Consider the following 13745-nt stretch of genomic DNA (forward strand, 5'->3'; position numbering starts at 1 on the left):
AGACCGTGGAACACCTGTAAACAGAGAATAGACACCTTTGCACCCATGAGAGGGCTTGGCCCCCATGTGCTACCCTTCTGCACATACCTGGCTGACCAGTTCTGGTATTCCCAAGGCTCTATCAATCTCCTCCAGGCCATCGAAATTCCGCAAGGCTAGATAGAGCTGGTCCAGGAGAGCTCCCTCATCATTTGGAGACTCGGCTGTAGGATGTGGACACAGCAAGTCATCTGGAGAACTGCCAAACGGCTGCCTGTAAAGAGAGAAATGTCACCTTGGGCCAATGGAAAAGTTAGCTCATTAGAGAACAATTTTTTTTTAATCTCAAAGGTGAAAGTATCAATTGACTTCCAGGGTCTTTGCAACAAACTACTGTACCAACCCAACCAGAACAAAACGACAGTCTGAAATATTCAATACACTTTATTCAGTGCCCAACGTAGGCCAGACACAAATCTAGGTATCAAAGGTATGCTTTTTATTTCCATTGGTCCCACTTCACAGCTGGCAAAGCTGAGGCTCAGTGAGGCGAGGTTAAGCCATTGGCTGGAGGAGGACACCACAGAGCTGGGGCTCCACATGGATCTGTGTGAGTCCAGGGCCTACCAAACTATGCCCACTCCCCAAGCATATAAATTGAAGGAATGCAAGGACTTTTCTACACTTTAATAGGAATCACTGATTGACTTAAGATTCTTATTCTATAGGAGGCTGTGATGACCCACCTGGGAGAGACGAGAGAACTAGAGGCATCAGAGCTGCATTAATTTTCCTGAATTCAGCTGCAGCTACATTAAATTTGGCTGGGCTGACAGGAAATACCTTAGTCATGCATAAACAGGCCTTGAAAACATTTATTTTTCTCTGAGACAGGGTCTTACTCCATTGCCCAGGCTAACAGGCAGTGGTGTGATCCTGGCTCACTGCAGTCTCGACCTCGTGGGCTTATATGACCCTCCCACCTCAGCATCCCAAGTAGTAGGTACATACCACCATGCCTGGCTAATTTTTTGTAGAGGTGGGGTTTCACTATGTTGCCCAGGCTGGCCTCAAACTCCTGAGTTCAAATGATTCACCCACTGCGGTCTCCCTAAGTGCTGGGCTAACAGGAGAGAGCTACTACACCTGGCCTGAAAACATTTATTAAAGCCCTCAAGAAGTGTATCTGTTAGCATTCCTGCATTAGGTACACAAGGAAAGTGAATCGTGAACATGCAAATTCTATTTGTTATTATATAATTGATGATAAAATCAGAATAGTAAACTCCAGATTCCATGGTATATAAAACTCCCATACATTTAATTTAACTGTCAAATTAGAGTAGAGGAGCTGTGTGTGTGTGTGTGTGTGTGTGTGTGTGTGTGTGTGTGTATAGTCGTGCCATCATGGTTCACTGGGCTCAAGTGATCCTCTGGCCTCACCCTCCTGAGTAGCTAGGATAGGTGTGTGCCACCACACTGGCTGCTAAAAAAAATTTTTTTTTTTTTAAATAAAGACAGGTTTCACTGTGTTGCCCAGGCTGGGGTGCAATAAGCTTTTCACAGGCACAATCACTGCACACTACATCCTCAAACTCCTAGGCTAAAGAAATCCTTCTACTTCGGCCTCCTGAATAGCTGGGACTACAGATATGATGTGTACCACCACACCTGGCTAATTTTTGTAAATTTTTTTTTTTTTTTTGAGACGGAGTTTCGTTCTTGTTACCCGGGCTGGAGTGCAATGGCGCGATCTCGGCTCACTGCAACCTTCGCCTCCTGGGTTCAGGCAATTCTCCTGCCTCAGCCTCCTGAGTAGCTGGGATTACAGGCACATGCCACCATGCCCAGCTAATTTTTTTTATATTTTTAGTAGAGACGGGGTTTCACCATGTTGACCAGGATGGTCTCGATCTCTTGACCTCATGATCCACCCGCCTCGGCCTCCCAAAGGTAAATTTTTTTATAGAGACAGGGTCTTGCTTTGTTGTCCAGGCTGGTCTCGAACTCCTGGCCTCAAACAATCCTCCCACCTTGGCCTACCAAGTGCTGGGATAAAAGGCATGAGCCACCACATATAGACTAGAGGAGGATTTAAAAAAAGAGCTCCTGAGTTGCCTGAATACTAAAAGAGAAATGATATTTGTACTTTACCAAAAGTCTATTTTGTCCTCTTAGAGTCAACTGCATGATGTTTTGGAGAAAATAAATGTTTACAGATTAAAAAACAAAAAGTTTATAGAAAAGCAAACTTATTCTTAAGCAAGTGAGAATAAACTCGTCAAGAACTGAAGTTACCTATTAACACAGTTCAATACGCCATGCGGTTTTTAAATGCTCTAATAGGCTATTTTGGCCTATAATCCTGAAACACTGAAGTGCCAGCACTGAAATTAACAATTAATTTCAAATGGCCATAAAGGAATGCATTAATAACAACCTACGCTCTCCACTCACCTCTAGTAACTTGGAAACTGTCCAGTTGAGGGTCCCTTGAGGCCACTCCTCACCTGCTTCCCCAACTCCCTGGCTGCAGGAGCTCCTTGTGTTTCTAAGGGACCCACCGAGACCCCTGAGAGGCAGGTGCTCTTCCCACTCCTGCCCCTTCCTTGTCACTACTGGGCTTCACCAAGTCACACATGCTAGGACTTGCTGGCTCCTTCCTCTTGCTTCTTCTCCACAGTCCATACTCTCCTTCACAGTCCACACTCTCCTAGAACCTTCTTTAAATCCAAATGTGATCAGACTGCTCTACTACTGCTACACTCATGGAGAGGGAGGAAGAAGCAGATGCAGAAAAGCAGGAGAGGGGGAAACCACCGAACTATCTGCGATGGAAGCGAAGAAAGGAGATTCCTCAATGAGGAGGGACCAACAAACATGGATGTGGCAAGAGTTCCGTGAAAGAGTTCAAGTCAGTCAAGAGTAATGTCAGCTATTTACCAAATTCTCTTAGGCAGTGACTAATTCCCTAAAAATGCTGGTTAAGTTGGCATTCAAGGATTTTCTTTGCCTAGATTTTGTCATTTTCAACTTGTTTTTTTTGGAAGCTGCATTCATAGGCAACCCTCGCATTTCAGATTTATTCACTGAGGGCAGACCCGTGTGAAATCTAATGCATGCAAGGCTGCACATCTAGGGGAACTCAATGGCTGAGGAAGCAGGCACTGTCTTGTGCCTTTGTAAGACCACTCCACCTTGACAGACCAGCAACGCAGCCAAATGCTTAATAACAAACAACTAAAACAATAATTGGCATTTAAACAATTTCCTACATAATAAATCACTTTTTGTTATAAGCTTTTCTTTTCTAATGAAAAAAAATGCAAATGAATTCAGAGATTAAAAAGTAAAACAGTGCCTCCAGGCCATCCCACTTTGATCCAGGCCCTCTTCAACTCAAGCTGGGACTCTCAGGACACTTACCCAACAACTTCTCAGCTTGCACGCCACCTGTGATTCTAATACGATGCTTTCAGGTTCCCACTCCCAAAGCACAGTTTACTGAACACAGGGGCCCTACTCCGAATTCCTATGTTGTTCTTCAGCTCTTCGAGGAAAACACCCCTGGGACAGGATGGTAGTGGTGGTGGAATTCAAGGACATATGCCTTTGATAATGCCTAACCTTCCCAAACTTAATGCTCACGCCTTCCCTGTGAGCCTCAGCCATGGCAGATGATCTGTCTCCAAAGATACTACATACATCACCAGAAAACCAAGACCTTGATATTTACCCCAACCTTCCCAAGCTCTTCTCCAGCTGAGGGTCTTCTTTATATTGGGGCACCACCTATCTCCTCACAGAGCACCCCACTTTCCTCTCAGCCTTAAATCACCTACTGAGCTATGGTGAATTGAAAGTAACAATTTATAAAGACACATGTGCACGTATGTTCATTGTGGCACTGTTTACAATAGCAAAGACGAGAACCAACCCAAATGCCCATTGATGATAGACTGGACAAAGAAAATGTGGCACATATACACCATGGAATACCATGCAGCCATAAAAAACAATGAGTTCGTGTCCTTTGCAGGGACATGGATGAATCTGGAAACCATCATTCTTGGCAAACTAACACAAGAACAGAAAACCAAACACCACATATTCTCACTTATAGGGGGTGTTGAACAATAAGAACACATGGACACAGGGAGGGGAACATCACATACTGGGTTACACTGTGGGGTGGGGGGTTCGGGGAGGGACAGCAGGGGGTGGGGAGATTGAGGAGGGATAACATTAGGAGAAATACCTAATGTAGGTGATGGAGGAATGGAGGCAGAAAGCACCATGGCATGTGTATACCTATGCAACAATCCTGCAAGATCTGCACATGTACCCCAGAGCTTAAAGTACAATGTAAAAAAAAACGCTAACTTCACACCATGCTCACAAGGGGCAAGCATTGTATCCTCTACTTGTTTTTGGCCCAGTGCTTCAACATAAACACAGCGTAGGTGCAGTCAATTTCTAGTGGATGAAAACAAAAGGTTCCTAATTTGGCTGAGCTACACTACATTAAAAACTACTTTTATATTCAGAAAACTACACTGCCTTGTAGTTTTGTGTTATGAATTTGGGCATATCATGAATGACATCACTTCCCTTAGAGATGTCATAATATGCTTGCTAACAAAAAAATACTGATCCAGACTCCCAACCCCAACTGGCCACTAACACAAAGAAGAAATTATGTTCCTATATTTTGGGCAATTACACATATAGTTACAACCTAGAAAGCATCTGATAGATAAATACAATATTAAGACAAAAATGGAATTCAGAGTAATAAAGGGAAAAACATACAAAGGCCCCAGGCTGGTGCAAAATGGTAAGTAATAAACAAGCAGAGAAAGATCCATAATCAATAGAAATCCCATACCTTAAAGTCTGCAAGTAAAAAAAAAAATAAAGTCTGCATGTTTATGAACTAGAAGTCATTAAGTATGGGAAAAAGAAGGAGAATTAGGTCAAACGCTCAGCACTTGCTTGAGAAACAACAACATTACCATTTCTTCACTTTTCAAAAGCATTTTCAAAATTCTGCAAAAAAGTTAGCAGCTACTGAATGATGAGAAATACTGAACAAAAGAAACCTTACTCTTAGAGATACATTTCAAACAGGAGAAAATCAAATTAAAATTGTGATCTTAGGTGGGGCACGGAGGCTCAAGCCTGTAATACCAGCACTTTGGGAGGCCGAGGCAGAAGTTTGAGACCAGCCTGGCCAATACAGTGAAACCCTGTCTCTACTATTAATACAAAAATTAGCCAGACGTGGTGGTGGGTGCCTGTCATTTCAGCTACTCGGGAGGTTAAAACAGGAGAATCACTTGAACCCAGGAGGTGGAGGTTGCAGTGAGCGGAGATCATGCCACTGCACTCCAGCCTTGGTGACAAAGTGAGACACTGTCCCAAAACAAAAATATCCAAAATTGTGAACTTAATGCAAAAGGAAGTCTATTTTTTTTGGAGATGGAGTTTTTGCTCTTGTTGCCCAGCTAGAGTGCAGTGTCATGATCTCGGCTCACTGCAACCTCTTACCTCCCAGGTTCAAATGAATCTCCTGCCTCAGCCTCTAGAGTAGCTGGGACTACAGGTAAGCTCCACCATGCCCAGCTAATTTTTGTATTTTTAGTAGAGATGGGGTTTTACCATGTTGGCCAAGATGTTCTTGATCTCCTGACCTCGTGATCTGCCCACCTCAGCCTCCCAAAATGCTGGGATTACAGGTATGAGCTACTGCGCCTGGCCAAGGAAGTCTTTCATGAAAGGCAGCTATTGTATTTCAAGAAAAATAATCCCTTTAATAAAACCAACAGAAATCTAGAAGTAATCTATAATTTTGGCCATACTATAAATCTCTCTTTTACATAGCATGACTGAAGGAAAAAAAAAACCTATAATGGAACTAAAAGTGGAAATTAGTTATAAATAAAGGAACATGTAGATGTTACAGATTTAATTACTAAACTACTGTCTTTTTGAAATGTACACATAAACTGAAACACCTGTTCCAGGCCGGACGTGATGGCTCATGCCTGTAATCCCAGCATATTGGGAGGCTGAGGCGGGCGGATCATCTGAATTCAATACCAGCCTGGCTAACATGGTGAAACCCCATCTCTACTAAAAATATAAAAATTAGTCAGGCGTGGTGGCATGTGCCTGTAATTCCAACTACTCGGGAGGCTTAGGGAGAAGAATCACTTGAACCTGGCGGGCAAGGTTGCAGTGAGCTGAGATTGCGCCACTTCATTCCAGCCTGGGGGAAAGAGAGAGACTCTGCCTCAAAAAACAAAAACAGAAACAAAAACAAATAAACCTGTTCCTAAATATCAACTGTAATACTTATAAAGGGGATTTTAAAAAAGCACTGCTCTTTTATTTCAAAAGAGAGACATAGTTAGAATCTTTATTATCCACTACTTCTGAATTTCTATGACAATAAGATTACCATAAAGCTGGTCGTAAGTTTCTTCCACACTGAATTATTTAAAATAAAAAATGTGAGAGTGGTTAGAAAAACTGAAATAACTTTAAGGGTGATGAAAATGTTTTGTTTTGTCCACACGGTGCTTATGCAAAAACACCTAACTGACAGTAACAGAAACAACAACTCGTTAGGGCAGTGCTGAGTCACGGAGACTCGTACAGCAAACTTAACAGGCTTACTCTATTACTGAACCAAGTAAAATTCTGGACTTGCTTCCATTTTTGTTTTAACAGAACTCTCCTCCTGTTTGGGCAACACTAAAAATCCTAATTTTGGGCCTAGTTCTTCCTAAAAACTAATCTTTGACATTTCATCCAAAAACAACTATCAGGTAGTAGATTTAATTATTATACATTTGTCCTGTGTTAAACCTGTGTCCCAAATTTTCATGGAAATGGGTGGGTTTCTAACATATCAAATAAACCTATCTAGAAATAGCCTACCATTCACGGACATCATGAAATCAAAATCAAAGAGCAAGACTGACTGTGAGAAACCACCAACTCCAAGTACAACAGCAGCTCCAGGTGCGACAGCAGTGGCTATCTACCTGGGGCACGTTTCCCTGTCTACACAGTCCACAGCACCTCCCATTGCCCTTGGCAGCCAGTTTGGGACGAGCCACACTGCCTGCCTAAGGTTCTTCCTCTGTTATCCACTGCCTCAGTTCTACTCACAGCAATCCTTACTCTGGGCCTCTGATGTGCAGCTTTTACCAGCTGGACTGGCTTCCTGTCATCGCCGTCTGAAATCAGACTACTTCTTCAAGACTATGGCTTGAAACTTGGCTTATTTGTCTTGTGGTTTTCATACCGCACACTACCTCAAATTACAATTATCAGCATACATTTTTTCAACTAAATTGTAACTTCTTTAAAGGCACGTCCTAGGTCATACTGATTTCTGGATTCACCCTTTCCCTTCATGCCCTGCCTAGTAGATGATACAGTCCGAATAAACCAAAACTGTTCAGGCACCGACTATTCGAAAGGAAAAGATTAACTTCTGGACACGTATAAAATAGCTGGCTACCCTAGGTGCTCAGGACTCACCTGTTCTGGCTAGCAAAAGATGCCTGGTCTATAGGCAGGATGCTTTCAGGCCACGGGGCAGTCTGATTTGGAGGAGCTTGTTGTTGACTATACTGAGGTCCCCCCATGTTCATCTCTAGTTCTGATGGCCCTAGAAAGGGAGAAGAAAAAAATCTTACATCTTTAATCAAGGGAGCATCTAATTATGCTATGTAATTTAAAGTGAAATGCATGGATTATGAAAAATGGAAAAGACAGAAGCAATAATAATTAACTAGGTGAAAATAAGAAGATAAAATTCTGGTTCTGAATAGAAGTAAAGGCAACAAATATGAAGGCTAATTACCTATTTCAGAGACTATCTAGACAAACCATTCTAAACCTTTAGCATTTAAGACTCTAAATACTCAAAAGAATTTTTATTCATGTGGGTTACATCTTACTGATATTACTTATTTACTGATATTACAATATTTACTGTATTGGAAATTGAGAAATACAAAAAAAGTATAGATTCATTTAAAAAATCATAATAAATTATATGTTAATATAAATTTTTTTCTAGATCCAAGTGAGTGGAATACATACAATTTTTGAATGCAACATTTAAAAAATTCTTTTTTTTAATGTAAGTTTTCATTCTCTTAAGTGGAATCGCTGGATCATATGGTAAGCGTATGTATAACTTTTATTTTATTTTATTTAGGAAAAAAAGGAAGGAGAGAAGGAAAGAAAGAAAAAAAGGAGTGAAGGAGAGAAAGAAAGAGGAAGAAAAAGAGGGAGAGAACGGGAATGTTGCTTTATTCTAAAAATGGGTATTGAAAACCTCTTTTATGCCAATAATTGTGCTTAATAATGGCTGATCAATATTTCATTTAAACCTATGAGTAGGTGCGATGTGGTACGGACAAGAATGTATATTTTGTGTATTTAAAGTGGAGAGTTCTATAAATGTTTATTAAGTTTACTTGTTTCGGATCTGAGTTCAAGTCCTGGATATCCTTATTAATTTTCTGTCTCGTTGATCTATCTAATATTGATGTTGAAGTCTCCCACTATTATTGTGTGGGAGTCTAGGGAGTCTAAGTCTCTTTATAGGTCTTATGTATCTGGGTGTTAGGATCGTTAGCTCTTATTGTTGCATTGATCCTTTTACCACTATATCTTTGTTGCTTTAAAATCTATTTTATCAGAGGCAAGAATTGCAACTCCTGCTTTTTATTTATTTACTTATTTTTGCTCTCCGTTTGGTTGGTAAATCTTTCTCCATCCCTTTGTTTTGAGTCTTTGTGTATCCTTGCATGTGAAATGGGTCTGGATGGCTGTATCTTTTGATTGGGGGATTTAGTCGATTTAAATTTAGGGTTACTGCCATTTGATGTTAACTGGCTGTTTTGTCCATTCGTTGATGTAAATTCTTCATTATGTTGATGCTCTTTACTTTTTGGTATATTTTTAGAAAGGCTAATACTGGTTGTTCCTTTCTATGTGTAATGCTTCTTCAGAAGCTCTTGTAAATCTTCTGTTTTCACATTTCATCTGCTGTGATATCACATAGCATCTAAAATTTCTGGAATACTACCTGGGCGATAGTAAGAGTAAAGAAGGCAACAGTGTTTTGGGGATTATTATGAAAATAGTTTTGGCCTTGCAGACTCCCTGACTGGGAGTCAGGGGGCTGGACCATGTTTTAAGAAAGCATGTCCAGACTGCTGGCTACTGAATGTACACTAACTGTACTTCAGCTGGCTCCCTACCAGAGCACGAGCAGAGCAGAAAGGAGGCCCAGACAACCCACACACTCTTTGTCAGAAGTTCTCTGAAAGGCTTTAAAGCTAATGGGTGAGATGAGCTTTTAACAATTATATTAGACCTGTATTCCATTCCAACAGATAATTTTCTGTTGAATTCAAGGCTTTTTGGAGTTTGTTAAAAATTAGAGAAACTCAGCTATAAAATAAAACATACAGAGACACATTTCAAGCTCGAGAGAGAGCCAGATGCTCTTCAGTGAAGACTGAGAATAAATTACATTTCTAGATAGAAGGTACTCACTAATATGATTTTTAATCAATTAATAAACATTTAAAAATTTCTCATTTAATTTTGTATGGAAATTGGTTATTTTTAGCATTTTTCATGCAACTCTCAAATTATACAAATTTATGTTTGAGAACCACTCACTAAGTACATTCAGCGTAGTAAGGCAATGTAAATGCCGTCTCTCAGAAACAATAAGCCGAAATAACATTAAATAGGTAAGAAAACTAATGCCAAGTTAGGATGAAAATTCTGCATTGTCTTGTCAAAACAACCCTAGCATCTTTTTTTTTGAGATGTAGTCTCGCTCTGTTGCCCAGGCTGGAGTGCAGTGTCGTGATCACAGCTCACTGCAACCTCTGCCTCCCAGGTTCAAGCGATTCCCCTGCCTCAGCCTCCCAAGTAGCTGGGATTACAGGTGCACACCACCACCCCTGACAAATTTTTGTATTTTTAGTACAGAAGAGGTTTCACCATGTTGGCCAGACTGGTCTCCAACTCCCGACCTCAGGTGATCTGCCCGTCTCAGCCTCCCAAAGTGCCTGATCTTTTTGTGAACGATTAGCTCTTTCTCATTGTGCAAGTATATGAAAAGAACATAAACATTAACGTATTGGAATTATGCTAATGTACAAGAGGAAGGACATTAATGTACAAGAGGAAGGACATTAACATGTCAATGTTAAAGGAAATAATCTCAAGTATCAGTTGTACAGACCATTAATTTTTAAAATATAACAGTTTTACTGAGAGATAATTCATATAACATACAAGTCACCAATTTAAAGTGTACAATGAATTCTAGTATAGTCAGAGTTACACACCCATCCCCACAATCAACTTCAGAAACCTTTCATTACCCCCAAAAGAAAGCCATTACTCATTAGGAGTCCCTCCCTACTTCCCACCTGAGCATCCCCGCTGCTGCAACCCCTGGCTCTAGGTAACCACTACTATATTTTCTGTCTCTATAGATTTGCTCATTCTGGACATTTCATATAAATGATATCATATGATGTATCAGACCATCAATCTTAATAATATGTGAAAGGTCTCCAAATAGAATTCTAGTAATCTTCACATTCTGTGAGATGTTCTATAAGACCCTGCAACCTTCAGTGAGGGCCTGGGAGAGTCTGATTTGGTAGTCTAAGTGGTGGCCCAGGAATCTGAATTTTAAGTTCCAGATATTTATTGTTCCAGTGATCACACAGAGTTAGAAATACTGCTGTCTGTCTGTCTGTCTGTCGGTCTATCTGAGTCTTGCTCTGTTGCCTAGGCTGGAATGCAGTGGCGCCATCTCAGCTCACTGCAACCTCCACCTCCCAGATTCAAGCAATTCTCTTGCCTCAGCCTCCTGAGTAGCTGGGATTACAGGTGCATGCCACCATGCCTGGCTAATTTTTGTATTTTTAGTAGAGACGGGGTTTCATCATGTTGGCCAGGCTGGTCTCGAACTCCTGACCTTAAGTGATTCTCCTGCTTCAGTCTCCCAAAGTGCTGGGATTCCAGGCATGATCCACCACATCTGGCCTATTTCTTTATTAATAGTGTGATGCTATAATTCACTTCTCCCCTTCAGTTGAAATTAGGTAACAAAAATAAAACATGTCAAAGGCAGTTGGTTCTCTTATATGACTGGAGAATCTCTGAGATTTTGATTCTATACAGAGTTCCAGCAAAATCCCACTTACGGAAGCTTTACATGGGAGGATTATCCAAACTGCACATAAACAGCATGTCTTTAATTTATGGAGCTGATATTCCTTTCTAAGAGAGCATAAACCTTAAAAGCAAAGAGCACTGGAGCCACCTTACCTATATTCATGACCTGAGACTGAAGCGTCTGTCTTTGGCCAGGCTGGCTGCTGGGCCTCATGGGGATGCTGGCTGCTGGGTTCCGAATCATACCTCCTTGGACTGGCCGGTTCATGGCACTGGTGGTAGCTGCACAGGTGACTCTCACAGCAGAACTCTGTGGTGTCCATTCTCCAGATGGCATAGTAGGCCGAGAAGCACTGCTACCAATCATTCCTGTGTGCAAGCCGAAGAAAACTGAGAGATGCAGTAACTGAAAACATATTTACCATGTATGAATACCAGATGATCCCACCCTACAAGATAATCATACTGTAATTCAAACTTAGCCAACAGCTAACACACTCATTGGGCAGATGTGGGCCCTTGGCTAAGAAATAAGAATGGGCAAGAACTACATAGTTTTTATAACATGGACCTGCCACTCTCTATAGTTCAGAGAAGCTGTTACAATTGTTCCCATTTGTACTAAGAAACAGGTGCCGTGGTATGTGGATAACCCCAACTTCCTTCCTCAGGAAGTGAATCACATCAGCTGATATACCCGTAAATGCTTTACTTTCCAGAAGGGAGGTAGAGGCTAAGAGGAACAAGGTAAAAACTAATAATCAATACTCTCATTATAAACAAAAATTATTGAAGATATCTTGAAGTCTGTATGAGACTTTATCCTCAAGTCTCCTTCAGGGTATAATTTGTTAAACTTCAAAACTGACCAAGAGTAGCCTGTAAGTCATGGAGAAATTACAGAATCTTTTTGATATTTACTGTAGTTTTTCATAGCCAAGGCAAGGGAACTCCCATGACTTCAATATATCTAGACCACTGTATTCCTGACTATAAACATCTAGAATGGGTTAGGACAGATTTGTAAAAATCCCCTTTTTTGAGATGTTAATGGTTATGTGACCACACATAGAAGCATAAAGCTGGCCTGGCCCCTGGGATGCTGATAATGACCAAGACTTGATATTCTAAAAAGGAAACTCTCCAAACGAGGTCTCTTCATTTTGAAGTATTTAATGATGGATACATAAAGGTTCTGCTTTCAAATATATGGCTTGCTTTCATTTTCTTTAATTAAGATAAACAACTAAAAATGGGATATATTTAACAAAAGAAGAGAACATGCATTACAGGTGTTTCTTCACTTAATGAAATGAGAATGTGCTGTGAGGATGATTAAGGGTGAAAGGTAGGTAGTTAGATTTTAAAAAGTCAGAAGGCCAGGTGTGGTGGCTCATGCCTGTAATCTCAGCATTTAGGGAGGCTGAGGTGGGCAGATTGCTTGAGCCCAGGAATTAGAGACCAGCTTGGGCAACATGGCAAAACCCTGTCTCTATAAAAAATACAAAATTAGCTGTGTGTGGTGGCAGATGCCTGTAGTCCCAGCTACTTGGAAGGCTGAGGTGGGAGGATCATTGCAGCTTGGGAGGTTGAGGCTGCAGTGAGCCATGATTGTAGCCCTGCTCCCCAGCCTGGTTGACGGAGTGAGACACTGTCTCAAAAGAAAAAACTAAAATAAAAAGTTAGAAGGGTATTCTATTAATGCATATTTTAAAAGCCATTTAAGAATTAGATTTTGAACTATAGAAAAATATTATGGGAGAAAGGGATTTTATTTTTCAAAACATCTGTTATCTAAATAATATGAAAAGATTATAGAAAGTCTAGAAAGCAAAAAGAAAGTGATCCATAATTCAACAATATTATTGCAATGATAACTGGGAGAGTTCCTCTCAGTCTGTGTGGTTTTTTTTTTTGTTTGTTTTTCTTTTTGTCTCTGTGTTTTTTTTTTGAGATGGACTCTCTTTCTGTCGCCCAGGCTGGAGTGGCATGGTCTCGGCTCTCTGCAACCTCCATCGCCTGGGTTCAAGCGATTCTCCTGCCTCAACCTCCCGAGTAGTTGGGACTACAGGTGTGTGCCACAATGCCCAGCTAATTTTTGTATTTTAAGTAGAGATGGGGTTTCACCATGTTAGCCAGGCTGGTCTCGAACTCCTGAGTCAGGGACCAGAAATGAAAGCTATTAGGCCAGGCATGTTACTGTTTAAAGTTCTTAGTATTTTTTGCAATGGAAAATTTTATCACCTAGAAGTATAAAAGATTTTAAGCTCTTATTCTGAAATTCTTCAAAAACAAATAATCCATAAGAAGTTTTGGGGGTATCAGTCAATTATTCCTGGAATAATTTTATACATACCCTGCAATGCCTAGAACAGTAACTGGGATAGAAGTGAATAAGTCTCAGCTATAGGATTAATGATTGGAAACCTCATAAAAGTAACAAACAGAGAATTAAATGGTTAGCTTACTGAAAGCCTTTCCCATATGCCATTCTCACAGTGAAAATTTGTATAGTTTTCTCACTTTCA

At 40.6% G+C, this 13745-nt stretch overlaps 1 protein-coding gene across 28 annotated transcripts in view; it reads right to left on the minus strand.

The window, feature by feature from the left end:
* The window catches only part of NCOA2 (nuclear receptor coactivator 2), a 368943-nt gene that overhangs the window by 17537 nt on the left and 337661 nt on the right, over nucleotides 1-13745 (minus strand). For all 28 annotated transcript variants that reach the window (XM_078352611.1, XM_035276632.3, XM_078352609.1 and 25 more), the window contains 3 exons: nucleotides 11371-11586; nucleotides 7534-7663; nucleotides 88-253 (listed from right to left, as the gene is read on the minus strand). In XM_078352611.1, the coding sequence (XP_078208737.1) occupies nucleotides 88-253; nucleotides 7534-7663; nucleotides 11371-11586 (512 nt within the window). The remainder of the gene's footprint in view (nucleotides 1-87; nucleotides 254-7533; nucleotides 7664-11370; nucleotides 11587-13745) is intronic.

This window comes from Callithrix jacchus, chromosome 16, assembly GCF_049354715.1.
Source record: "Callithrix jacchus isolate 240 chromosome 16, calJac240_pri, whole genome shotgun sequence".
Taxonomy (NCBI): domain Eukaryota; kingdom Metazoa; phylum Chordata; class Mammalia; order Primates; family Cebidae; genus Callithrix; species Callithrix jacchus.